Below are 25,492 nucleotides of genomic sequence, written 5' to 3'. Positions count from 1 at the left end.
CTCTCTCTCTCTCTCTCTCTCTCTCTCTCTCTATTTATCTATCTATCTTTCTCTCTCTTTCTCGTTTCTCGCGTTCACGCGTATTTCTGGCACGAGTTTCGTACAGCACGCACGCACGCTTCCCCCACGTCGAAAGAAGTCACGCAGAGCTTCAAAACGAAACTAAGTACTTACTACGAAAGCTATCGTCGAACTAAGTCGAGTTGACGAATCTGTTTCAAAGATCGAGAGAAAAGTCCTCCTTCCGCTTTTTTTTTCTAAATTAAAAAGAAAAAAATTTTTTCTATGACTATCATTCATGATAATAACGACGTACTCCAACTCTTGCTACTTCGAAAAGTTAAATCTATCTTTCTTTCTTTCTTTCTTTCTTTCTTTCTTTCTTTCGTTCTCTTTTCTTTTCTTTTTTTTTTTCTTTCTCTCATGGAATTAATGAAATCGTATATATTTTTAAATTCAATCGTTCAATTTTTAAATTGTTCTGATAAAAATGATACGATGCGAAGGAGATACGGAATTTATAGATCAAATAAATCATTCATCTAACACGATCCTAACGAAAGTGATACGTAACGAAAAAAATGACGTGTGATTTACGCGACAAGTAAATCATTACGATCTATACCATTGCAACAAATACGATAGGATACGAAAATGGACATGTGATTTACGTATCAAGTAAATCATTGATCTATATTAATCATAAAAAAGAAAAAGATTAAGGTACGAAGAAAGACGTGTAATTTACGCATCAAATAAATAATTGATTTATACGATCGTAAGAGAAATGATACGATACGAAAGAAAAGGCATGTAATTTACGGATCGTATAAATCATTGATCTATACGATCGTGACAGGGAAAGTCTGAAATCATTTTTAAAGATCAATTTAATTTTAACTTGTCAATGGAAATCCGTTTTATTTTTCTACTCGAATTTTAATTGGATTAACGTGTACCCTTTATGTTTTCTTGTGAAAGAAAATAAATAAATAAAATAAAATAAAATAGAATGAAAAATGAAAGAAAAAGAAGAAAAAGGAGAATCCGCTGAATACCCTGAACGAAAACTTCGGGTAAAATGTTCGCTTACCTTCCCTCATTTATCTTTCTCGTTAGTAGAAATCCTTTCTTCTTTTCTTATTATACTTTTACCATGGTTCGATGAACATTCGCGAATTTCAGGACGTTTTCATTTTTCCGATCAATATATTTGTTACAAGGGAAAGAACAAGAGGAAGGATGAAAAAGAAGGAAGAGCATAAAAAAAAGAGAACGAGAGAAAGAAATCAATTAATGGGATTTCATTCAACGTTATAGCACACGCAATTCAGAATACATTTCATTCGAAACGAAGAACGACAATTAAAAGGAGTCCTTGTAGAAAGCCGTTATAAGAAGAAAAAAAGGAAAAAGGAAAAAAGAAGAAAGAAAAAAATGTGATGCTAATACCGTCTTTTAACTGCCAACAAAGAGAAATTGTACTTAAATTCTATATTAAAAAAAAAAAAAAAAAGAAGTAAAAAAAGAAACAATTTCGATAGAAAAACAATTGTTCTCAGTTTTAACATTTACGATGGAAATTTTGTCAGGTGGACAAAAGAGTGTGGTGTAGTACGAAGGATCCCAGAAAAATGTTATCACAGAACTTTAGAGATAGTTAAAAAAATATATAAATAAATAAATAAAACAGACAGTATTGCAACGTACTTATCATATATAATATTTAATGCGGATCATGCTTACTACTTCTTATTCGTAAACCGATTCATTGAAATCTTCTGACTAGAAAGCTAAAAATAAATTCCCAATTCTAGGTCTTACAAGATTCAATAATTTATTCAGTTTCCTGTCTTTCCGTCATTCTTACCATTGTACTTTCAACCGAAATAAATTTCATACTTATTTCTAGCCGATTTGAATTTATCTAGAGGGGAAAGAGAACTTTAAGAAATTCTACATAATTTCAAAATTTATTATAACAAATATCGAAATGAGAAAATCAGAAGAAGAAGAAAAAAATTATAACGTAAACAACTGTCAAAGTTTCCACATTCATAAAAATTTTTCACATTCATCCGATAATTTTGATTTTTGATCGAAATAAATTTCATATATCCACCGGCTTTTTCCTCGGTTTATCAGGTTAATTAAAAAATAATCGTTTTCGGTAGAATTCGTGCGAGTAATTAAAATAAATGGAGAGAAAGAGAACGAGAGGGAGTAATATAAAGAGATGATAACGCTCGTCGTAGAGACTAAAGAAAAAAAAATAATAACAATAATAATAATAATAAGTATAATAATAATAATAATAATAATAATAATAATAATAATAATAATAATAATAATAATAATAATAATAATAATAATAACAATAACTCACCCTTTCTCGTGAGACTAAAGCTTCGAAGTCTATAACTATCCTCATCCTCTCCTTCTCTCGGTGATAATTGCATAGACGTTACCGGAACGTCAAGAAAGTCATTGCTCTTCTTTTGTTGAGCATGATGCATACTCTGACCTCTTCTGCTACCCCTTCTTCTACATGCTGGACTGACATCGGCGTTCGTTAATTTGGGTTCGCTACTGCAATGAGGAGATTTAACAGTACCCTCGTGATGATGAAGATGATGATGATCGGCGGCTAAAAATAGACAATAGAATAATTTTTAAATAAATTATATTAAATTAATACGATATATATATATATATATAGAGAGAGAGAGAGAGAAAAAGAAAGAGAAGGAGAGAAAGAGAGAGAAAAAGAAAGAGAGAGAGAGAGATCTTTGAAAACTTTAAACGATCGATTTATTAATATTTTCAATGAATTTAATGTTTCTAACAATAATGTTTACATATGTGCATGTGTCTATATGTATACATATAAAAAGAATAAAAATAATGAAACTCTGTGATTATCGTATTAATACCTGTGGCGATAATACCATTATCGAAGAATAGATTTAACCAGTCGAACGTTGATTTGCGTAGGACTGGGTATCGTCGAGCAAATATCACGTAGTAGTACAGCATCAGGTGGATGGATAGATAGATGTAGATACACGCACACACATATACAATTTGTAATATTTAAATGACGTATATGTACATACATAGAAAATATCTACGTAATAAATATATATATATATACTTGTGTGTATACATATATACGTACAAGTATAATTCAATTCACCTATTCTCGTATCTATCGTAACTACAAACGTGATTTCTGATTACGTTCACGTCTCGATGAAACATTATACCCTACCAAATACGTTTATCGAGATACTTGAAATTCGTTTCTCTTGTTCCTTTATTTGAACTTGATTCCACGATCGTATGGTAGATATGGTGTGTCTGGTAATTCTATCCACGATATAAGCGAGACATTGATTTATCGTCGTCTTTCGAAGGCAGAGAAGTTTAACTGAAGAATCATTCCTAGTCTTTTATTAACAACATCGGTATAAGGCGTCACGCACGCTCGAATATTAAAAAAAAACATAAAATAAAATAAAATAATAAGAAAAAAATATATATATATAAAATTGTAATTTTTCATTTAAAGAACGTAATTTAACGTTTCGAATTTTTGTTACGTTTCATCTATGACGTATACGTACGTACGTGTGTACGTACGATCTCATAGAAATGAGAAGAAATATATAGTGTCCCAAAAGGTTTAAATCATAATTTAAGAACGTATCGAGGGAATTCAATTTAAATTTAACTTTTATATCTCTTTTTCTTTCTTTCTTTCTTTCTTTTTTTTTTGCTCTCTTTCTCTTCTTTTTTCTCATGTTAAAAGTTATATTTCTAAATAAATAAAAAAAAAAAAAAAGGGAAATCCTGATCGTGTTAGATCATTTTAAATCTAATTTAAAGTTTTGCGTTATGTCTTTTAAGATAAGCAATCGGACAATCAACTTTAAGACCTTGTAGCATCGTAAGGCAGCGAACATGGCTATCTCATCGGTAGTCTCTTATTAAAAAGTTGTTCTATGGTATATATCCCCTCGATAATCTTGTGAAATATGATTCTGACCTTTAGGGACACCCTATACAAAGTACAAATCTCCAAAGGGCTTTATCAAAATAAAACTTCGTATATCGTTCTTTTTTTTTTCTCGTATTCCTAAAGATTTCTTGAAACCGCAACAGTTTCTATTTTCGTGTTTGAACATTTTGGTAGTAGGTCACTGACAGTTTCTACGTTTCCAAAACTTTTACTTAGATTTTAAGAACATAGTATCGTAACAATGATAACGATGATGATGATCATGGCAAACAAGAAATCAATTTTATTATTTTTCCAATTTATAAAAACCGATCGATCTTATTTCTATCTCTCTCTTTTCTTTTTTTTTCTTTTTTTTTTTTTTTTTTTTTTTTTTTTTTTTTTTTTTTTTTTTTTTTATACAACGATCCATCTCGAAAATACATATTTATCTTTTTCTTTTTTTTTTTTTAAAGTTCGACGTTGAACGTTGTTAAGAAAGTCTGCTCTATCTAAAAGTTTCATGTCAAATATAAGACACTCATTTCTCTCTTTCTCCTTCCTCTTTCTTTCTCTTGAAAAGAATACCGTCATCTCGAGATTAGAAAAAGAAGAAAAAAAAAAAAAAAAGAACGAACGATAGAGTAGTATATACTTAACTCTCTCATATGTTCTCATTGATATCGAATGTTCCAATCTCTATCATTCTCAGTCAAGTTAATTCGATTATTACCGGTTAATCGAGTCTGATCAAAAATATTGGTGGCGTAATTAATCGAACTGCTGGCGTAAATAATATCTATCGATTACGTACGATTAATTATGCGGTTATTAATTGTCATCGATTAGGAAATAATATGACTTTGGAAAGGGTATGAACGTAAGTAGATTTTCACGTACGTAAAATTCGTCAAAATTTTTCAAGGAGAGAGAAAAAAAAAAGAAAGAAGAAGAAGAAGAAGAAGAAGAAGAAAGGAGATGAAAAAGTAGGGGAAGGAAAACTCGCACAAAAACGGTTTATTTTGAATAACCACAAGAGAACGAACGGGGGCTCGAAGAAGAGCGCCGATAAGAAAATAGATAAATCATAATTCTTATTCTAAGAAAACGTTGCTTTGAAAGAGAACTTTGGTATGTATGCTTACCTTGTGCCGCCCTGCGTCGAATGCTCTTACTCGCTCCGGAAACTCTGGCGCTTTGAGATCTCGTCGCTGGTCTTCGTCTTCTCGTTGGTGTATTACTATCAGGAGTACCGCTACCACTGTCTCTTTCACGATCGCTCTTGTCCCTTTCCTTTGCTCCGGAAGGTGGTATGGTACCTAACATTTGTTCCATACTGGAAAAACCAGGGGCACAAATCGAGGCCGATCGAGTTTTACGACGAAACGTTTCTTCCGCCATTTTATCGGTTAAATATATATTCCTTTTTGAGATCGATCGTACGAAGAAGAAAATAATCCTTCTGAAAATGATTTTTCTTTCTTCTTTTTTCTTTTCCTTCTTCTTCTTCTTCTTCTTCTTCTTTTCTCTTTTGGATCTCTCTTTCGTTTTTCTAATCTCCCTTCGATTTTTATCGCATTTTTGTTTTTGCAACTCACCGTTACGTCGAACAAAAGACGTAATATCTTCGTGATACTCGCACTTTTTCTTTCCTCCTTCTTTCTGTCTTTTTATCTTTTCTTTTTTTTATATATAATCTCAAAGCAAATATCTTCGAGTAAGAAAAGTTTACCCAACTTCAAATCGCGCTCTATATCCCCTAGGTTGTTGTCCTTTATAACGTATAAGAGATATTTACCCTCCCAAGAGGCACTTCCGCACGATCCGATGATCCACGCGTTCCCAACGTAACTCGATTATCTTCTTCTCCTTTTATCTCTCCTTCTTCTTCTTCTTCTTCTCCTTCTTCTTCTTCTTCTACTTCTACTTCTTCTTCTCTTCTTTTTTCTTTCTCTAATCGCATTCTTGATAAATAATATTATTTATATCGTAATCTTGATAATAGATCATCCTTTTGTTTTTCTTTCTTTTTTTTTTTTTCTTCTTTCTTTTCCTTCTTTCTACAAGCTCGATCCTTCTTCAGATTTTCGAGATTTTACGAATTGAGCGGATTTTTATATGCTTACAGAGATCCACCCTTCGATATCACGATATCTGCAAGGATACAACACCCCTTTCAAAAAAAAAAGAAAAAAAAAAATAAGAAAAAAGAAAATAGGAACTTAGTCGATCGTTCTTGCGTTTAAAACGATATTGTTTTCGATTATGAGATTAAAAAATTAATTAATTGATTATTTAATTAATTAATTAAGTAATTAATTAATTAACGAATGCACTACACTTCTCTCTTCGTGAGCGAAAAAAAAAAAAATGCCCTTCGATCTGACGAGTTTTCCCATCCTGTTTCAGATATATCCGTTAGCGTACACGTTTCGTCTAGACGTATTTATTAATTAAAATACTCGTACTCGTCGATAGATTACTACGTATCTATCGGTTTGTTACTTTTTTTTTTCGTTCGTTTGCCCGTTCCTTTCGAAAAACGAAATACAAAAATTAACGTCCTTAACAAGGAATTAAATTTCATTCATTTCCAAAATTTGATTATTTATCTTTTCGAAAAAAGGAATGTACAAAAAAATGTCCGCAAACAATTGTATTTCTTTTTAATTTTTTTATTATTTCCTTTTTTTCTCTTTTTTTTTTCGCAATACGCGATTCGATAGTAATAATGAAAAAATCGTTTCAATTATAATCCAATTTCACAAGTTATACGTTTCTTTTTTTTTTTTTTTTTTTTTTTATTCTCCTTAATTATCTTCGATCAGCAAAATTCATTGGAACCTAGGTGTCCTCGGAAGCGTTTAATACGATGTCCTCTCATTTTTATTGGATACCGTAAAAGAGCTCTCGTAAAGTTAATTAGACGTAAAATCTATTATCTTTGAAAGCTGTAATGTCTCGCATTTAATATTAATACGATACGGAAAGATTTGTTTTTAATTTCATTATACGCGATCCTTTAAAAGTAGATGTATCTATAGATCTATATACATACATACATACATACATACATATATACATATACACATACATACATATACATACACACACACACACATATATATATATATATACAATCTAAAAAGAAAAAAAAAGAAATGAAAATTTATTTCAAAAACCTAATCTACATATAGATACTCGTATCTATACGTTTGTATTTACCGCCAAAAAAACAGTTTGCAAGCGCGCAATTTGAATAGAAGAAAAGCAAAGCTATGATTCTACGACGTGGCCACACGAATTTGTCTCTATTTCAATAAACTAAACCGCGTTCGAAATTACTAACGGAACAAACATATGGAAAGATTTGACTGGTTTTGCGCGTCCAAAACCTATAAATCTACGTTTCTTTATGGCATGCGTCTGTGTATGTGTATAGGTGTTTGTATACATGCTAACGCGCGCGTGTGTGTGTGTGTATGTGTATGTGCGCATGCATGTACACACGCTTGTGCGTTTTGTATTGTGTATTAACCTTTTTTAGGTTATTTATATCAAATTATTCTTAAAATCCAATCCTAATACGTATGTTTCTAACATAAATGACGTATATTTTAGCAGAATTTTGATATAACCAAATATGAAATTGTTATTCTACGTAAACCTATCCGAAAATCGCACGTGAACCTCACATGACTTGTATGATTTCTCGTTTATGTTAACACAGACATACACACACATACATTTACTCTCTTACTCTCTCTCTTTCTTTCCACTTTTCAATAATTCTCTCTATTATCAGAAAAAAAAAAATCTAAACGAGTATAAAACGTTTCAATTTCCTTGGAAGTTCTACTTATTATTGCCAGCTTACTGTCACTCTCACTTTCTCTCTCTCTCTCTCTCTCTCTCTCTCTCTCTCTCTCTCTCTCTCTGTCTCTGTCTCTTTCTCTCTCTCGCACACCTACACACATACGAACATTATTACTACGAATATAACTTTGTCTTATAGAAATTTTATATAAACGTCAAATATAAATTAATGTTTGCTTACTTCGTAAAAAAACTTTACCCTTTTTCAAAAGCAACAATTATCGATTGTCGTTTATATGATTCCTTTTTTAAACCTTTCACCCTTTCTTCTTAATATTCTTTTGTCACTTTTTTTTTTTTTTTGTTTTCTTTCTTTCACAATCTCATCTCACATCCTTTGTCTTTCTCGGACAAGAACGAAGTTCGTCGCGCTTCGATAGAAAAAAGATCACCGAAGGAAAACAAAAACAAAACTACTACACCGTACGACGACGCGCGGAATACTGAACAACCCCAGGCCCGGCAACGCTAGGCATCGCGCCAACGCGCACGCGTTCGGCTATATACGTCACGGTTCGGCGAACTTCGTGTCTCCTTCCATACCTTTCCCCGCCCTTTTTCATCAAATTCTAAGAAACTCGAAATAGAATACTTTTCTCATTTTTCGATCCGATTTATATATATATATATATATGTATATCTTATATGTGTGTGTATGGTATATATGTATATTATTATTTCCTCGAATATATTCAATATTATATCATTGTTCTATTTTATTATTTACAAGAAAGTAGATACGTAACGAAGATATCTGTCGATAATTAATTTAATCGTTTTATATCTTCGATCGATATTCTTGAACGCAATCGATATTTTTGAATAATATTATTATTACTAATATACCGATTAATACTTATTAATTCTACGTTACTTTGTAATTACGAATAGAAAAATATCATGATCATTTTCTCGAACTTTGAAATGAATTATTTTTATTGTAATATTTACTAAGTAAAATATATATATATATGTATTTATAAAATACGACGAATCACATTATTTTAATTTCTACTGTAACGAGGTATCGAATTACGAACCAATGAAATTGATGCTAACTTACGATCTACCAATTGGACAACAGAAAGAGTTTTTTGATTGGCTAACCTGATTTGTATCTACGATATTTACCAATTACAAATATTCTTTTGCACAGATAAGTGGACATTGGTTAATTAGTATTTTGTTTTAAATGATACTGACAATGTACTGACAATCGTACGTTCGTTTTAACGAACATACTTTTTTTTACGATCGTTAAGAATTAACAGTTTGCAACCATTATTGGTTAAGCGTCTGGCAGCCCTGCTTTGGCAATTTCCATTTCGTTTTAGGCTTGGGTATATTCGCTTACTTATTCCACGCCCAGATATATTTCGGTACGTATATTGTTGATAATATTTTATTATTTTTATCAGATTTTAAGCAATATTTATAGAGAAAAATTATATTATTAAAAATCGAAAGTAATATCATATGGATTTTCTAATATCGAAAGATAACGTATATACGTATATATTGTGGTAAGGACGCCTACGATAAATTCCTTACAGATTTACGACGGCGTCCTTTTTTATAAAAATCCATGTGAATTAAATATCTTCCTATATGCTTATTTATTCAAACGAAATATTATTGTTAAGATCATTGAAATGTTCATTAATTTATTTATATTTTGTTAGATTTCTATAATATACATGTATATATCGTAATACTGGAAACGTTATGATCCGTAGATATTTAGGGACATGAAACGCAATAGATTATAAATTGATGAATAAATTCTCTCATATTTTCCGATGGAAATATATGGAAGTTTTTAATTATGAATTCAAGTTATATATGTAAATTTATTGTATCATAAAATTTCTAGATATCGTCATGATTATTCTAAAATGTATTTTTAATAATAATCGTCTTACAGAAAAACATGTCTTTTAATCGTGGATTAAAAAGAGATTCCTTTGGGAATCGAAACTTCAATAATCGTGGAAATAGTGGAGGAGGAGGTGGTAGACCTGGTAATATCGGTGGAGGAGGAGGAGGAGGAGGAGGTGGCGGCGGCGGCGGTGGCGGCGGCGGTGGTGGTATGGGAAACAATATGGGAGGTGGTATGGGTGGAGGAGGAGGAAATAGCGGCATGAATCCTTGGGAAGGAGGAATGATGCCTGGAAGAGGAATTTTACCTACTCCAAATAATAATATATCTTTGGCTTCTCCGCAAGCGCAACTAGCAATAGCGAGTAATCTTCTTTCGAATTTGTTACGTACTCAGCAAGAAACACAACCACAAGTGAGTTTTCTTTTTAATTTCCCATGTAAGATGAAATATAATTTCTGAACAGCTTCTTCAAGATTTATTAAAATAATTATTCCCTTTGAATAAGGTACCATCTTTACTCAGCCTTGGAAATAATTTTTCTGGACCCGGACCGAATTTTCCAAATCAACAAAATTTTTCATCAGGACGATTTAACGATCGTCCAGTAAGACACCCCGTCAAGAATCAACGACCTCAACCGTACAATAAGGTATGCAACTATACAATCTTTTGTTTTTAGAAACAGGCGCAAGCCTATCTAAAATGCTTAGTGGATTTTTAAGAGGAAGTTGAAAATGGGCAAATTTTAGTCCACACTTCCTTTCTTTCTTTTGTATCTTTGAAACATCCCAATACTTAAAATTCGTCTTCACATATCAATTGCTTGATTGACAATTCAGGTATTCGATCAAAAGTACTCTATGAATCACAAAGATATAAACAATTGTTATCATTTGACAAAGTTTGTATCCTATGATTTTCAAGGGAATAAATCATCACTATACAATTTCATTATAAATCTCTGCCGATAGATATTGATTTCAAAGATCTCTTTCCATTTGATCTATGGAAATTAACAACAATGTCGAGGCACAAATTTCAGTGATAATATATGGGCATTATTTTCTGTCGACTTGGTTCACCTATATTCTGTCTTCTGTCTATCGTCTCAAATAAAGTCGATGGTACAGATATTTTCAAAACAATTGCACGCATGTGGGACTTAAAAGTCTTCTTCATTCCAATGATAAATTTCTTTTGGAGGACAAAAACAGTTTTATAAATATCATAAGCATGATCATAATGATCATTGCAGATACAAAATAAAACTATATGCTACGTTTAGCATCTTCAACTACATGTTATGATTTTCCTTTCCCTTCCACCTTTGAGTGGAATCAATGACCTTCGTTGTTTCGCCATACATGTCCTGCTTCCATATCGAATAGAACATTTTTCTCCCTCAAGTGTCCAATGGTTCCTAGAACCAAATTCGACTTGAGAAGAATCGCAGTTTTATCAGATACTTCTCATGATGGTTTGGTCATTTGACCTACATGACTAGATGGGCAATCGAGCCCGAGATGGCCCTGCTGGGCGACGTGGCCCATCTGCACAACAATCTCGTGCACCCCAGTCTGGCAATCAACGTATGAATGGAAACCAAAATCAACATCGCAACGATAAATCTTCTAAACCAATTCCTGCCTCTAAACAAAATCAGACTGCCAAAAAGGAACAGCAGGACAATAAGACCTCTGATAATGAAAAAGCAGAAGCACCTGTTGCTAAAAGGTAAGCTCCTGGTGATTGCGAATAGTTTCTTCAAACTTCAGTAAGTCTCATTCTGTCATCTATCTTTGTATGTATGATGTTTCTTGGTATTACTGTTTATAATACAGTCGACACTACTTCCTTTCTCTTTTCTGTCATTAAATTGTATCACATATTTATTCCATATTATAAATGATACTTAGTGAGCATTTACTTTTCAATATTGACAATACATTTACGCTACATCGAAATTCATACACATATCGATTTATTCTCACATGCCCTCTTATCTAAAAACACCATCTAGTGTACTAGTCCATTATAATGGACGACTAAAAATTTCAAACACGATTTGGTGTGAAAAGTGTGAGAAATCTTCTGCCCAATCAATTTTCTAAGTTTTACATACATATCTTATGTATTTAATATTACTGGATAATTGATCACATGTTAACATTCTAAATTATAATGTCTGTCATAGGCATTTAGATTTTCTTGTTATGATATACTTATTTCAAATCTATATATATATATATATACACATATAATATATACAATATATATTTCAATGAAAGACACGTATTTATCTTTGAATTAGTGAACTTATGGAAGAATCTGAAGATAAAAAACGTGACTGGAAGGATGAGAAGAATGAAGTAGAAGAAGTTAAAATAGATAAGACAAATGATACGGAAGCAAAAGTTACAAAAGAAGATGAAGACGAAAAAAAAATAGAAAAATGTTCTGCTACCGCTGCTGCTGCTGTTACTACTACAACTACTACTACTAATACCGCTGCTGCTACTAATACTACTGCTACAGAAGAAACATCTAAAGAAGCAAATGCAACTAACTCTGACAAGGATTCAAAAGCAACTGGAAAGAAATCTGAAGCTAGACATGCAGAAAGCCGTTATGCGGAAGTACCAATGAGCCATATGTTTTGTTACATATGTAACAAACATATGTGGGACGGTTATGTAAATATTTGTAAATTATATTGTTTACAATCATATATACATATATATGTGTAATACTGATACAAAATTTCTTTACAGTCCTTTGAGAATCATTTAAGAGGACGTGCACATCAACTAATGATGGAAAAATTGGACGAATCGTATAAATTAAAAGTTGATTTAATGAGACACGAATTAAGAGTAGCAGAGGAACAACGTGGACTTAGTCTAAATAATTCTAAACGTCGAGGCAAAAAGGTTTGTTATATTTCGCTATACGAGTCAGTGATTATAAAAATTATGTAAACAAATTATTTTTCAAGAAGGAATATACTGACTTTCTTTTTTGTGCTCTTCATAAAAAAAAGAGTATATATATATATATATATATATATATATATATATATACATATATATATGATATAAGAAGTAATTAGTTTCATAATAGCAATCTCGTATGATGTAAACGATGTTTTTTTAATTAAAAAAAAATATATATATATTCTATGTGTAAATTTTAGATACCTGTAGATCTCAATATAAGAGAATATTGTACAATGTGTGATTTAAATTTTTATGGAACTTTGTCAACGCACCGTAAAAGCGAGAAGCATCAACAGTTGAAAACATTTTTGCATCCACGTTGCTTCCCATGTTTAAAAGAGTTTCCATCTCGCATAGAATACGATGAACATTGCCTAACGCCAGCTCATATGAAAAATGCCGTACAATGTGAAGAACAACGTAAGAATAAAAAGAAAGGTGAGTAAAAAATTAATATAAAAATCATTGGAATACGTTAATTATACGTTATTTACGATGATAAATAATTACAGAAAAACTTGGAAAGGGCGAAGCTGAAGTTCGTACCGCTGATGACGAAGAAAAGGATATTGGCCCTGATCAAAAAAGTGAGAAGGAAGATGAACCCGGAGAACACGAATTTATCACTGATATTTCAGAAAATTTAAAGGATAAGAAATTTAAAATACCTTCTTACAGGTATTGTCGACAAAATCAATTATCCATAGGTACGTCAACGCAACAATATTTTACGATTAATCAAAATAATTCTGATTTTTAACGATTTTCACGTACTCGAAATTGTATTTATTTAATTAACAAATGCCTTTCTTATGTAGGTAAATCTTTAGTGAAGGAAGTGCAAGGATATTATTGCGAAAAATGTCGAAGATTTATGTTACTATCCGAAGACATGAACGCTCATCTTCGTAGCATAACGCATTACAGAAATTTCGTGCAAGAAGTTAAATCTTTAACTGCTAATACTACAAATACAGAATCTAAAGAAACTGAAGACATTGAGGTAAGCTATTAGTTTTTATCGTAAATAAAATTTTATATATAATTTGCTCATACGTAATACATATTTCATTTTAAAACGTACATGTTACAGACCAAGAGAGATAACTCATCACAAAATAGCGAGGAATACGAAGGCAATTGGAAACGCCGTAAAGTTGCTCATTCCGAGGATGAAGATAACGGAGAAACTAAAGAGACACAAGATAACAGCAATGAAAGTTCCTCGGTTCAGAAGAAAACCGACGGGGATGAAAAATATGATCCTTTAGAAGCTGATGCTGAATCAGAGGAAGATGAGAATAACGAAACGAGTGGAAATAATGAACAAACTACAGAAAATGTCGCTAACGAGCAAGAAAAGAAAACGCCCGTTGAAAAAATGTGGGCTGACATAGATAATGACAATGATCTTGAAATAGGAAATTTAATAGACGACGGTGATGAGAAAGAACATGCAGAACTTGAAAAAACAACGCCGGTTAGCGTTGAAGTTACACACACTCCGCAAATGAATAAATCACCACGAGGACGTGGATATTCACGAGGACGCGGTGGTGGTCCTCGTGCTCGAAGATCTCGGCGATAAAAAAAATAATTCAACAAAAGGAACAACAACTGGAATTCATAAGCGTATTTTTGAATATTCTATTTCTCTCTTTAAAAAGAAAAGAAAAAGAAGTGATATCGTTCGAAATAAAACATGAAACATAAGACAAGAACATCTTACATATTCTATAATTCATGAGAATTTTAAAATATATAATTTTACAACTTATTGTTATGTAGCAAAACTTTAAACAAGAAATTTTTTTTTTTTTTTTAATTTTCGATTATTACATCGTATAATGGAATGAACGTCATCACGTCAAGTTTACTTTATTTTATTTCGATATAACTTTATATACTCGTAAATTATCTGTCCATTATAAAGCTTTAATTTCACATGCAGATTGGTATTGTTTTTTAATAGCCTCATATATATATATATATATACATAATATTGTTGTTATTATTATTATTATTATTATTATTACTATTATTACTATTATTATTACTATTACATATAACTCGTCCGTATTAGATGCTTAAGATAGAAAAAACAAGGAATATACAAAATATCTACATACTATATTATAGATTAATACTATAATATTTGAAAACAAAACTTTGTATGTTGAAATTAGAAATTATAGATAAGGATGGTCTTTTTATATTAACATTCATGAACGATTGCAATATAATTTTAAAAGAAGATTTATTTGCTCCCTACGAGATATTGTAAAAAAAAAAAAAAAGAAATGGAAAGGAAAAACTGATTTGTGCAGCTAATAGATCATCAAATGACATATATTCGTAATTTATATAAAGTGATACATATTCTTAAATACATGTATATATATATTTATGTACATGTAAATTGTTGATTTTAAACAGAAAAAAAAAAAAAAACATTAGTTGTGAAATTGATATATAATTTGACAAGAATATAAATATACCTGCGAATTGATAGGTAATGTACATAATTTTTTTTTACTTTTTCATTTTTAACTTCATTGATATATAAAAAGCTGAAAGAGAAATTAATGGGATATTAATAATAAATGAAAATATTTACTTTACGCAAAGCAATTGTATAATTTAATATTACAATTATGCAATCATCCATAACTATATAACATGATATCATTCCAATAAGTTTTTCTGTATTAAGGATATATAATGCACGAAAAATAAATGAAATAAGAATGTATGAAAAATTATTGCAACAGTATTTGTTGCTTTCTTATTTTCTGTCAATATTAATTCCTTATTTTATATTTTATATATATATATATATAATTATATTATAATATAATATATATATAATTATTATAAAAATTAATTATTATATTATTTACAATTTAATAATTATCGTACTCTTTCTCTTTTCATTTTATTGGATTACTAGAAACAATTTCTTAAATCACGACCATATATATATATATATATACACAATATACATTTATAAAATAATTCACTCTTTGATACAATCATTTAAAATAACTTTAGAAAACATAAAATACAATCGATATCTCATTTTCTAAATAATCTTTGGACATTATATTTAATACGAATTTGATTTACAAAAATTCATTAACTCCTTATTCGTACCCATATATTTTGATATTATGTTTATTTTTAACGCGATTATATTTGTAGATTAATTCATCGATTTATAAAAATGCATTTCTCTGTTATAAAACTAGATAAAATTTACACACACACGCACATATATATATATATATATATATATGAAAAAAAGTACATATATTAAAAAACATTATTCGTTCGCTTTAAACGTCATATTTTTAACATGCATTATATATACTAGTACTATCAGTAACATAGCGAATTTATTTTTCAGTTTTTTTTCTATACATTTACATTTTGATGCATCGAGTACATTGATATATAAAACTGAACATTTTAAAAATATTCTTATGCTGTACGAGAATTATTCATCAAATATGTTGACTTCAATAGTTTGTTTTATTAGTCATATATTTTATTAACTTATATAATTACATTACAAATAAATATTTGTATAATTAATTCTTTTCTATTTTATCGTTACACTAATATACTGTACTTTACAACTTATACCACGTTTTCATTTGTTTTATATCAAGTCTATTGTTATACTTAGTATTGTATAAGTTATATCAAGTACTGTATAATTATTATTCTATAATCCATTAATATTGCTTTTGTATATCCATTGATCATTCGTAACGCTTAAATGACTAATAAGACGATTTAATGACATATGTTAAAATTAGATTAATTGGTAATATCGATCGTTAATAAATAAAATAAAGTAATTTATTCGTAATATTTCTTTAACTTTATTCAATTATACGATCAGGTTAATTTTCGTAAAATCATCAGATACTATAATTAAATTTTATTTGTAATATAATAAATATATAATTAAATTTTGTTGTTTCTTTTTGTATTATATATTTTGTAAATCATCGTACGACTTTTTAGATAGATGTACTTCAAATATTTTTCTAATCTTTGATACTTGTCTCTCGTATCTAAGAAAAATATATTTTGTAACAAATTCAAAAGTCCACATTACTGATAAGATTATATCAAATCGGTATAAAATTACGATAAAAAAATCTTTCGTTTCCTTTTGTATACACAAACACATTGACACATTATAATCTTATACGTTATTCATACAACATTATCATTAGTTTTCCTGATTTTATTTAAACTTCAAAACATTCATCGATGTAAAATATAACAAATAATTTCTATATGAAAATCCACCAATCAGAGTCCACTATTCTCTATTTTGGTATCCAACCAATCAAATGCATTTCTCATCCCGCCATTTAAACTCGTTAAAATATTCAAAATTTTCTAATCGCAAAGAGTTAGTAGAATACAAATTTTAATAAGTATAATAAAAATAATTAAAAATATTAAATAATATAATAATATATCCGTACATCGGGATCAAAATTGTCGAGAATATTCTGCAAATTTATTAAAACCTTTAAAATTTTATTATTGTTTCGAAATAACAGTATACAAATATTGAGATTATCTATTGTGTCGCAACCGAAATTATCGAGAGCATTGAGTTTTGTAAAACGAAATAAAACAAAAAATATAATATGAAAACGAGAATACAACATATGATACTTAATATATAAGAATTATATTTTCGCATTAGTTTTTCCAATTATTATTATGATTGGTTGAAATTTGATTTATGGCAGTCTTAAATATAATAGCACTTATATATTACTATTTATGTTTTACCTATTACGTCAATTTGTGTCCCAAGGCTTTAACAATACTACTACTACTACTTCAATCTTTTTCTGTCCATTTATAATTATGCGTCCGTCCATATAACATCTTCGTTTTTTGGTGATCATAGACTTCACAAGCGTACAGTTATTCAGTTACTAGCCATTTATTATTCCGGGCACATGTACTACTGATTTTCGGCTTAATTTCAAATTAGTTTTATTTTTTTCGAATTGTGATAGTATATTGACAGTTCTGAGTGCTTCGACTACATTATTATTATCAATTTTTTTATTCTTTTATTTTTCTTTTCGTTCGCCAATTACAGCTGGTAAGTGAAAATTATTTCTACGTTTAAAACTTTAATCGTGAAATAATATATAAAACGAATAATAATAAAATATCGTGTTCATTTCAATCGAACATTAATGTTCGTACGTATATTAATTATAATTATTATTTTATATTTATACGTGTAAATATTACGCGTGTACGCATAGCAGGATTTTTCTTTTTTCATATTTTCATTTTGTGTAAGATCGCGCGCGCGCGCGCGTGTGTGTGTGTCTGTATGTCCTGTGAAAAGATTATATTCAATTAATTTTTACGCTTTTTTCTACAGATATTAATAATGTTCACGATCTTGTTGGGTTTTATTTCATTTTTATTTTTATTACACTATTATATAAAATATCGAAGAATAGGAAGAATGCTTCAAGATGTCCCAGGACCAAAAGCATATCCCATAATAGGAAATATTTTAAGATTCCAATTTGGCAATTTAGAAAAAACTTTTGGAAAACTTTTGGAAGCCGATAAAGAATATTACCCAATCTATAAAATATGGTCCTTCTTTTTTACCTCTGTAACTGTACTTGATCCGAAGGATATCGAGGTAAGTAATTATAAATGCAAAAGTATAATAAATTTTATTTCCTTTCTCTTTTTACATCATATCCATTAACGTAATTTTATGGAAAAAAGAGAGAATATATATATATGTATATGAGGATGTAATATATATATATATACAGATATACAGATATATATATATATATATATATATATATATATATATATACAGATATATATATTATAGCGTGAATATAAGTATATGTATATGTATGTACATTTTTTATTTTTATCGTAGAAACTAGTCAAGAGTAGCAAAAATATAGAAAAAAGTACAGCTTATAATTATATAAAACCTTGGCTATCTAATGGATTGGTAACTAGCAATGGTAATAATATAAACTTGATATTATAATACTTGGAATAATTTAATAATAATTAACTTAAGGTTTTATTTGAAAGGTGACACGTGGCAACGACGACGAAAAATTTTGACGCCTTCCTTTCACTTTAATATTCTGAAACATTTTATTATAACTTTTAACGAGGAGGCAAAATGTCTTGTAACATCATTGAAAGAGGAAACCAAAGATGGGCCAATTATAAAAGATTCGTTGCAGCTTGCAAACAAGCACACTTTAAACGCTATATGCGGTTAGTTAAATAAAATAAATATTTTTAATTTCGTTGTTATAACATTTATCAAAGAATAAATGATTTATATTTTAAAGTTTATTTTCGTAGAAACGGCCATGGGTATCCCTTTAAAGGGAAAAGAAGAGTTACAAATTAAATACCGCGAAGCTGTTCACAATTTCAGCAAAATTGTATCGTACAGGTAATTAATCAATTTTATATATATTTATTCGAAAGACATCGCTTTAATCTAAAGGAAAGATTTATCGTTATTTATTTATTTATTTTTTTCTTTTTTAGAATTTTGAGACCTTGGTACCATTCAAATTTCATATTTTCATTTTCATCGCTTGGCAGAAAACAAAAAAAGCTTTTGAAAACATTGCACGATTTTTCATCAAATGTAAGATTTTATTTTTTCTCTACTTCTTTTTTCTCATTTAAATCGAGCGAATAATAGATCAATTTGATTTTTTGCTTTGTTCTTTTACCGTTATTTCAGATAATCATGGAAAGGAAACGTTTTCATCAACAAACTAACGGGAAATACTTACAAAATTTGGAAGAAATGGATGAAAACGACGTACTTGCTGAAAAATTCAACAATACTAATAAGAGTATTTTAATTGTTTAATAAAAAAATTTGAATCATAGAAATGATTACACAAAATTCAATAAAAAATAAATGGGTTAATCGATCTTTTCTTTTTGTTTTTATTTTATAGATTCAATGTCCAAGAAAAAACTTGCTATGTTAGATCTACTCATAGCCGCTTCGAAAGATAATCAAATCAATGACGAAGGAATTCAAGAAGAGGTCGATACTTTCATGTTTGCTGTACGTAAATATCACATAGTGTGTAGTCTATTTCGAAAAATAAAAAATAAATGAAAATAATTTGTAAAAAGGGATAAATGAAAAAATAAAACAGAAATATATTTCTGCAGGGTCACGACACTACGGCAACATCATTACATTTCTGTTTGCTTCTTTTTGCAAAACACAAATCTGTACAGGTAATTCCTTTAATCGAAGTGATTAGTATAATAATAATAAAAAAAAAAAAAAAAAAAAGAAAAGAAAAAAAGATCGACGATGTATTCATGATAAATGTATGATCTTAATGATTTATAGGAAAGTATAAGAAACGAAGTGAACAGTATCATGCAACAAAATAATTGTAATTTGACGATCTCGATGCTTGGTCAATTTTCATATATGGAAAGATGCATAAAAGAATCACTGCGTTTGTATCCTAGCGTTCCTTCTATATCACGTTATTTATTAGAGGACTTGCAATTGGGTATGTAATATAATTAAAGAAAAATAATTACATTTAATAATCTTTCTCTTAGTCTTTTCAAAACATCAAATATAAGAATTATTAATATATTATATATTATAATTTTCAGAGAATCATTTAATCCCAGCCGGTGTGGATTGTCGCTTAAGCATTTACAGTATACACAAGGATCCAAACTATTGGCCAAATCCAACGATTTTTGATCCTGATAGATTTTTACCAGAAAACATAAAGAATCGTAATCCTTATTCGTACATACCGTTTAGTGCAGGATTACGAAACTGTATTGGTAAATGTTGCATACAACAAACGATCAATTCGAAATTATTGTTTCATCTTTTTTCTTTTTCTCCTTTTTTTTTTTTTTTTTTATAGGTCAAAAATACGCTCTCCTCGAAATTAAAGTAATGTTAGCCTACATATTGCATCACTTTCGATTAGAACCAGTGGACGAATTGGATGATGCTAAATTCATGGGAGATATGATTTTGACTTCTACCAAACCGCTTCATGTCAAATTTATACCTATAAAATGATGATGATTAAATCTATTTTTATATTATATTTTTCTTGAAAAATGGAATAAATAACAAATATAAGGGGATATATTATCTATAATTTTTGTACATCGGTAGACAAAAATATTTGATCTGTATTGTATTTTTATTTGCAAATATGTAATAGAACGATAATTTATGCAAAAATATTACATGCTACTTGCTTTATCGATTTATCCATTTTATGTTATGCAACACTCGAATAACAATCCTTGAATTTTAACATTTTGATTTGCTGATAATGCTGATTAGAAAAAAATTTTTTATGTACATTTTTCATTTTTTTAAATATTTTTATCTTTATTTTTATTTTTATTAAAAACGTACGAAATAACTCTTATCTTATCATTCAGAAAATGAGCTATGTTTAGTTTTACTTATTACATCGATAAATTATTTTTGACGTTAAAATCTATTATTTCTTTCTGATATATGGTAAATTACCGATAGGTGATGTATTTTCTCAGTCGATAAGAAAATATCGATTGTAGAAACAAATTCTTTCTGAATAATGACGAAAATAAAATTTATTTCGTAATGCCATAATTTTCTAATTACTTACTTTTTTTTATATTTCAAGGATAAAATAACTCGTTAAATATAATATAAAAAATGAATAAAAATAGAAAAAAACATTCATAATAAAAAATAAAAAATAATATATATATATATATATATGTGTATATATATTACATGTTTGAATTGTTGACGAAACACGAACAAAAAATTTATATATAAAAATCCGTATTGCCGGAAACTTGTTAATTAGTTCGTGAACTTTTTAATATTTAACATAAGCATCATAATATTTAAAGAGATATCAAGAGACCTATGATACAAAACGAAAGCGTCGAAAGATAAGAAAGGTTATAACTAGTTCAAAGATTCCATGAAAATGATAAAGACGATAAGAAATATTTATTGTTTAGTATTACTGAGGGAGCTGTATGCATAGTAGCTCGATCGACGGGATATTTTAAAGAGCTAGAATTGATTCCCATCAGTTTTCCATAAGTTGTTTAGCGTTTCACTAGTCGATAAGAGAGACTATCAAATATAATTTTCAAAGAAAACGTTAAATATTTTATAAACGTTGCTCTGACGGTATTGGCTATCAACAGGTATTGTAATTAATAATCTATCACATTTTCAATCATTTATATTTTCTCTAAATACAGAAGATATCATAGGAATTATATATATATATATATATATATATATATATATATATATATATATATGTCTATGACGTTAGATAATCGTTTCGAATTTGGAATAATTGCCAAGGATGCTTGTTCCATTAATCATCGAATTTACGAAGAAGAGAATCAAAACAATAAAGAAAATTTATTGACCATACATCTTTCAATAATATCTAATAATATTAATCACGATAATTGCGATCATACGTGCGTTCTTTGCAAAAAGATATATTTGCAAATATGAAGTATTCGAATGCAAATGCAATTGTGGTATGACGACGCAAATATTTCTGGCGCGATTTTTTAAAATACAAAATGTGTTGGGATAAGATCTGATTGGCTATTTTCCGACGAATATTATATTTAGATTTTATATGATATCCGGTATTACTACACAAACACATACACACACACACACATCACACCAATGCAAAACATAACCCCACTTCGCGTTCCCGCCTATTATAAATCTCCTTATTTTTTTTTCACCAATACGAAGAAGAGAATAAACTAGAGAGAAGAGTGCAGTGGCGGCACAACGTGACGTACGGACGGAAGATGAACGAACGAACGAACGAACGAACGAACGAACGAACGAACGAACGAATAAACGAACGAACGGACGAACGAACGAATGAACGATCTAATGTACGAGTAAGAAAGAGAAAAAATATAGAGAAGAGAGAGAGAGAGAGAGAGAGAGAGAGAGAGAGAAGACAAGACAAGGAAAGAAAGAAAAAAAAAAGGAGGAGAAGGAAAATGAGAATGACTGGAGGATAAGACGAAGAAGAGAGGGAGGAAAAGGGAGGGTCGGAGGGGGACAGTGGGGGGATAAGGGGGTTTGACGGGTGCCGGTCCCGTCACGATAACGCAGCGCTCTGTCCTGTACTGTCCTGTACTTTCCTATACTTTTCTGTGTCTCTAATTATAATTTCTGTTTATATTCGTAGAAAGTTTAGAGAAGAGAAAGAGCATTGCGGAAACGTTGTAGAAGCGTTTAAAATCTAAGAGGAATAGAATCGAGAAAGATCGTCTACAAGGAACGAGGATAAAGATATGGCCTGTCTTAAAAGGCCACCGTTCACTACTCTGATCGTTTACCTCGTCTACCTCCTGACACTCTTCGGTGAGTAAAGAGGCTGTTGGCCTCCCTGATACAAAGTCATTTCCTACTTTACCACGCGTGATTATGTTCTTTTTCATTTTATCTTATGACACACGTGCGCCACCTCTCTTTCTCTCTCTTTCTCTTTCTATCTATTTATTCTTTCTTTTCTTTCTTCTTACTATCTTTCTCTCTCTCTCTCTCTCTCTCTCTCTCTCTCTCTCTCTCTCTGTTTCATTCTCACGTATGACGAAATCCTCTCCTACATCGTCATATCGTAAAAATTTCTTTTTCAGGTATATGTATGTATGTATGTATGTATGTATGTATGATTGCATCTGTGTGTGTGTATGTGTATGTGTTGTATGCATGTAGAACGATTATAATAATAAAAGAAAAAAATATAATGAGCTTAAGTGGGTGATAATACATCCTGCTAGACTAGAATACGAGATCGATAAGAACATCCGTTGATTATCGAACAAATGAACGACGATCGACCAATCGCTGATCGTATTGTAATTAGTAAGGTGTCTCGTCATTGGTCGACACTTCACCCGCCTTGTAACGAATTTCTGTTTCGTTTTTATGTATATATGATAAGATACATTTTTTTTGTATATGTATATGTATATATTATACACAATACAGACGTAATATTAAATATATATATATGATATATATAATATATATGTAATATATATGTATGTATGTATATGTAAGTATATATGTAAATTTAATGTTACGTCCTTATTGGTTTTTTTTATAAATATTTTTATTTTATATTTCTCACTTTCGATTTTACGCATATGAATATGCAATTACGCACACATACACACACACACACACACACGCATACACACGAGCATTAATATTTAATGTATGTTATTATTCAAAATTAACGTTCAATCGTGTAAGTTCTTTTTAAAAACATCGTAGAAAGACCAAATTTTATATAAAGTTTCCTTCTTTTTTTTTTTTTTCTTTACAGGTTCCTACTGTCAGATGGCGCCAGGTAATTGACCAATTTCTTTGCTACTACCATACTCAATTTAAAAATCTTATACGATAAAAAAAAGAAAAAAAAAAAAGAAAAAGAAAAGAAGTTAGATCATATAACGTATCAAATAATAATTATACAATATGTAAATATTTCACAGAAATGAAACAATCGTATCTATATAACTATATAATTAATTTATTACGTAGGAATTATTAGTAGTCTTGTCACGTTTTAAAAGTGTTCTCCCGCCAGAATACACAAATCCTGTTTGACGAGTCAACTCCTCTGGGTTAGATGTTTAACCAGTGATCAAACCAGTTCGAAATCGTAAAATAAACCGTAATATTGTTCAATAACAGTCGACAAAGCGTGTTCGTCAGTGTATTCAAGTTATTTGTTTCTTTTCTTCTTTTCGAATAGCTAATAATACGTATGCACGTCGCATAAAATTTACGATAACCTTAAAGCTTCTCATAGTGTTATCGTTACATTAATACCGTTATAATAATAATTTGTCCCGCGATTCAGGTATCTCGCTAAACACATTTATTCGTATATTTAGCTTTATTAATCTTATTTACACAACGAAAAAAGAACGTAACTGCCGTTAAAATGGGTCGCTCACTTTTTTCTTGCGAAGTCAATCTTTTTCTTCTTTCTTTCTTTTTCTTCTAAACTCGTTTTGGTGAAATGGTGAAAGAGTCGGTAATGTTGAGACAAAAATTACTCGTAGATTTTGTATTTTTTATATATAAAAAGAGAAAAGAAAAAAAAGATACCATAGAGGTGAGTAATATACAATTTTAACAATAAAATAATTATGTTTATCGATAATTAATATCACCTATAAGAGAAAGATTGTCCTAATTTTAAATGATTTACTTTGTAAAAGAAATTTTAATAGCACTGGATGAGATACGTATAAAAATCTTTTCGCATTTTTTTATGTTCTTCATTTTTCTTTTTCTTTTTTCTTCTTTTTTATTATTATTATTATAATTTTGTTTTTCTTTTTTCTAATCTTAGGAAGTAATACATTTTCAGAAAACATTTTCGTTCGATAATAAGATTATAAAAATTCATACGAAGCGTAGGATCAAAGAGGTTATAATTTTTTTCATCTTGCAACACACAATACATTTTACTCCTAAATATTTTTTCGTTCGCATATATTTTTTCCTCTTTCAAAGTACTTCGCAATTTAATTATTTTTCGTCCGTGTTATGCGACTAATGTCTTTTTTTTCGAGAAAGAATTCGATGTGCGT

General features: G+C 29.5%; 4 protein-coding genes across 10 annotated transcripts in view; 3 read left to right on the top strand and 1 right to left on the bottom strand.

Annotated features, from left to right (window-relative positions):
• LOC122632218 (GTP-binding protein GEM) overlaps window positions 1-8,320 on the bottom strand; it is a 36,889-nt gene extending 28,569 nt beyond the window's left edge. Inside the window, exons 1-3 of one of the 4 annotated variants that reach the window (XM_043818781.1) lie at window positions 8,058-8,320; window positions 5,146-6,173; window positions 2,387-2,647 (exon numbers count right to left, since the gene is read on the bottom strand). In XM_043818781.1, the coding sequence (XP_043674716.1) occupies window positions 2,387-2,647; window positions 5,146-5,401 (517 nt within the window). In that variant the 5' untranslated portion in view covers window positions 5,402-6,173; window positions 8,058-8,320. The remainder of the gene's footprint in view (window positions 1-2,386; window positions 2,648-5,145; window positions 6,174-8,057) is intronic. The other 3 variants (XM_043818780.1, XM_043818783.1, XM_043818782.1) reach the window with 3 other exon arrangements.
• An 834-nt stretch (window positions 8,321-9,154) lies between these two features.
• Window positions 9,155-14,434, top strand: LOC122632390 (zinc finger protein on ecdysone puffs). 2 transcript variants are annotated; one of them, XM_043819104.1, is made up of 11 exons: window positions 9,202-9,255; window positions 9,345-9,352; window positions 9,806-10,169; window positions 10,264-10,407; window positions 11,263-11,492; window positions 12,070-12,451; window positions 12,530-12,688; window positions 12,952-13,192; window positions 13,267-13,461; window positions 13,573-13,757; window positions 13,848-14,434. In XM_043819104.1, the coding sequence occupies exons 3-11, from the start codon at window positions 9,807-9,809 to the stop codon at window positions 14,340-14,342; spliced, it is 2,394 nt and encodes a 797-aa protein (XP_043675039.1). In that variant the 5' UTR covers window positions 9,202-9,255; window positions 9,345-9,352; window position 9,806; the 3' UTR covers window positions 14,343-14,434. The 2 variants fall into 2 exon arrangements, with proteins under 2 accessions (XP_043675040.1, XP_043675039.1); XM_043819105.1 differs by lacking the exon at window positions 9,345-9,352 and having other exon boundaries at window positions 9,155-9,255; window positions 9,801-10,169.
• A 3,446-nt stretch (window positions 14,435-17,880) lies between these two features.
• On the top strand, window positions 17,881-20,997 carry LOC122632465 (cytochrome P450 4C1-like). Its single transcript, XM_043819256.1, has 12 exons — window positions 17,881-17,900; window positions 18,196-18,461; window positions 18,717-18,807; window positions 18,881-19,072; window positions 19,163-19,256; window positions 19,355-19,457; window positions 19,557-19,671; window positions 19,780-19,892; window positions 20,003-20,071; window positions 20,190-20,358; window positions 20,468-20,647; window positions 20,734-20,997. The coding sequence occupies exons 2-12, from the start codon at window positions 18,198-18,200 to the stop codon at window positions 20,892-20,894; spliced, it is 1,551 nt and encodes a 516-aa protein (XP_043675191.1). The 5' UTR covers window positions 17,881-17,900; window positions 18,196-18,197; the 3' UTR covers window positions 20,895-20,997.
• Window positions 20,998-21,870: 873 nt separating this feature from the next.
• LOC122632554 (microsomal triglyceride transfer protein large subunit) overlaps window positions 21,871-25,492 on the top strand; it is an 8,999-nt gene continuing 5,377 nt past the window's right edge. The window contains exons 1-3 of one of the 3 annotated variants that reach the window (XM_043819481.1): window positions 21,871-22,036; window positions 23,068-23,243; window positions 24,214-24,237. In XM_043819481.1, the coding sequence (XP_043675416.1) occupies window positions 23,174-23,243; window positions 24,214-24,237 (94 nt within the window). In that variant the 5' untranslated portion in view covers window positions 21,871-22,036; window positions 23,068-23,173. Of the gene's footprint in view, window positions 22,037-22,977; window positions 23,244-24,213; window positions 24,238-25,492 lie in introns of those variants that run through there. The other 2 variants (XM_043819483.1, XM_043819482.1) reach the window with 2 other exon arrangements.

The sequence above is a fragment of the Vespula pensylvanica genome, chromosome 10 (assembly GCF_014466175.1).
Source record: "Vespula pensylvanica isolate Volc-1 chromosome 10, ASM1446617v1, whole genome shotgun sequence".
Taxonomy (NCBI): Eukaryota; Metazoa; Arthropoda; class Insecta; order Hymenoptera; family Vespidae; genus Vespula; species Vespula pensylvanica.
The sequence above is the reverse complement of the archived record's forward strand: the minus strand, read 5'-3'. Positions and strand labels throughout refer to the sequence as shown.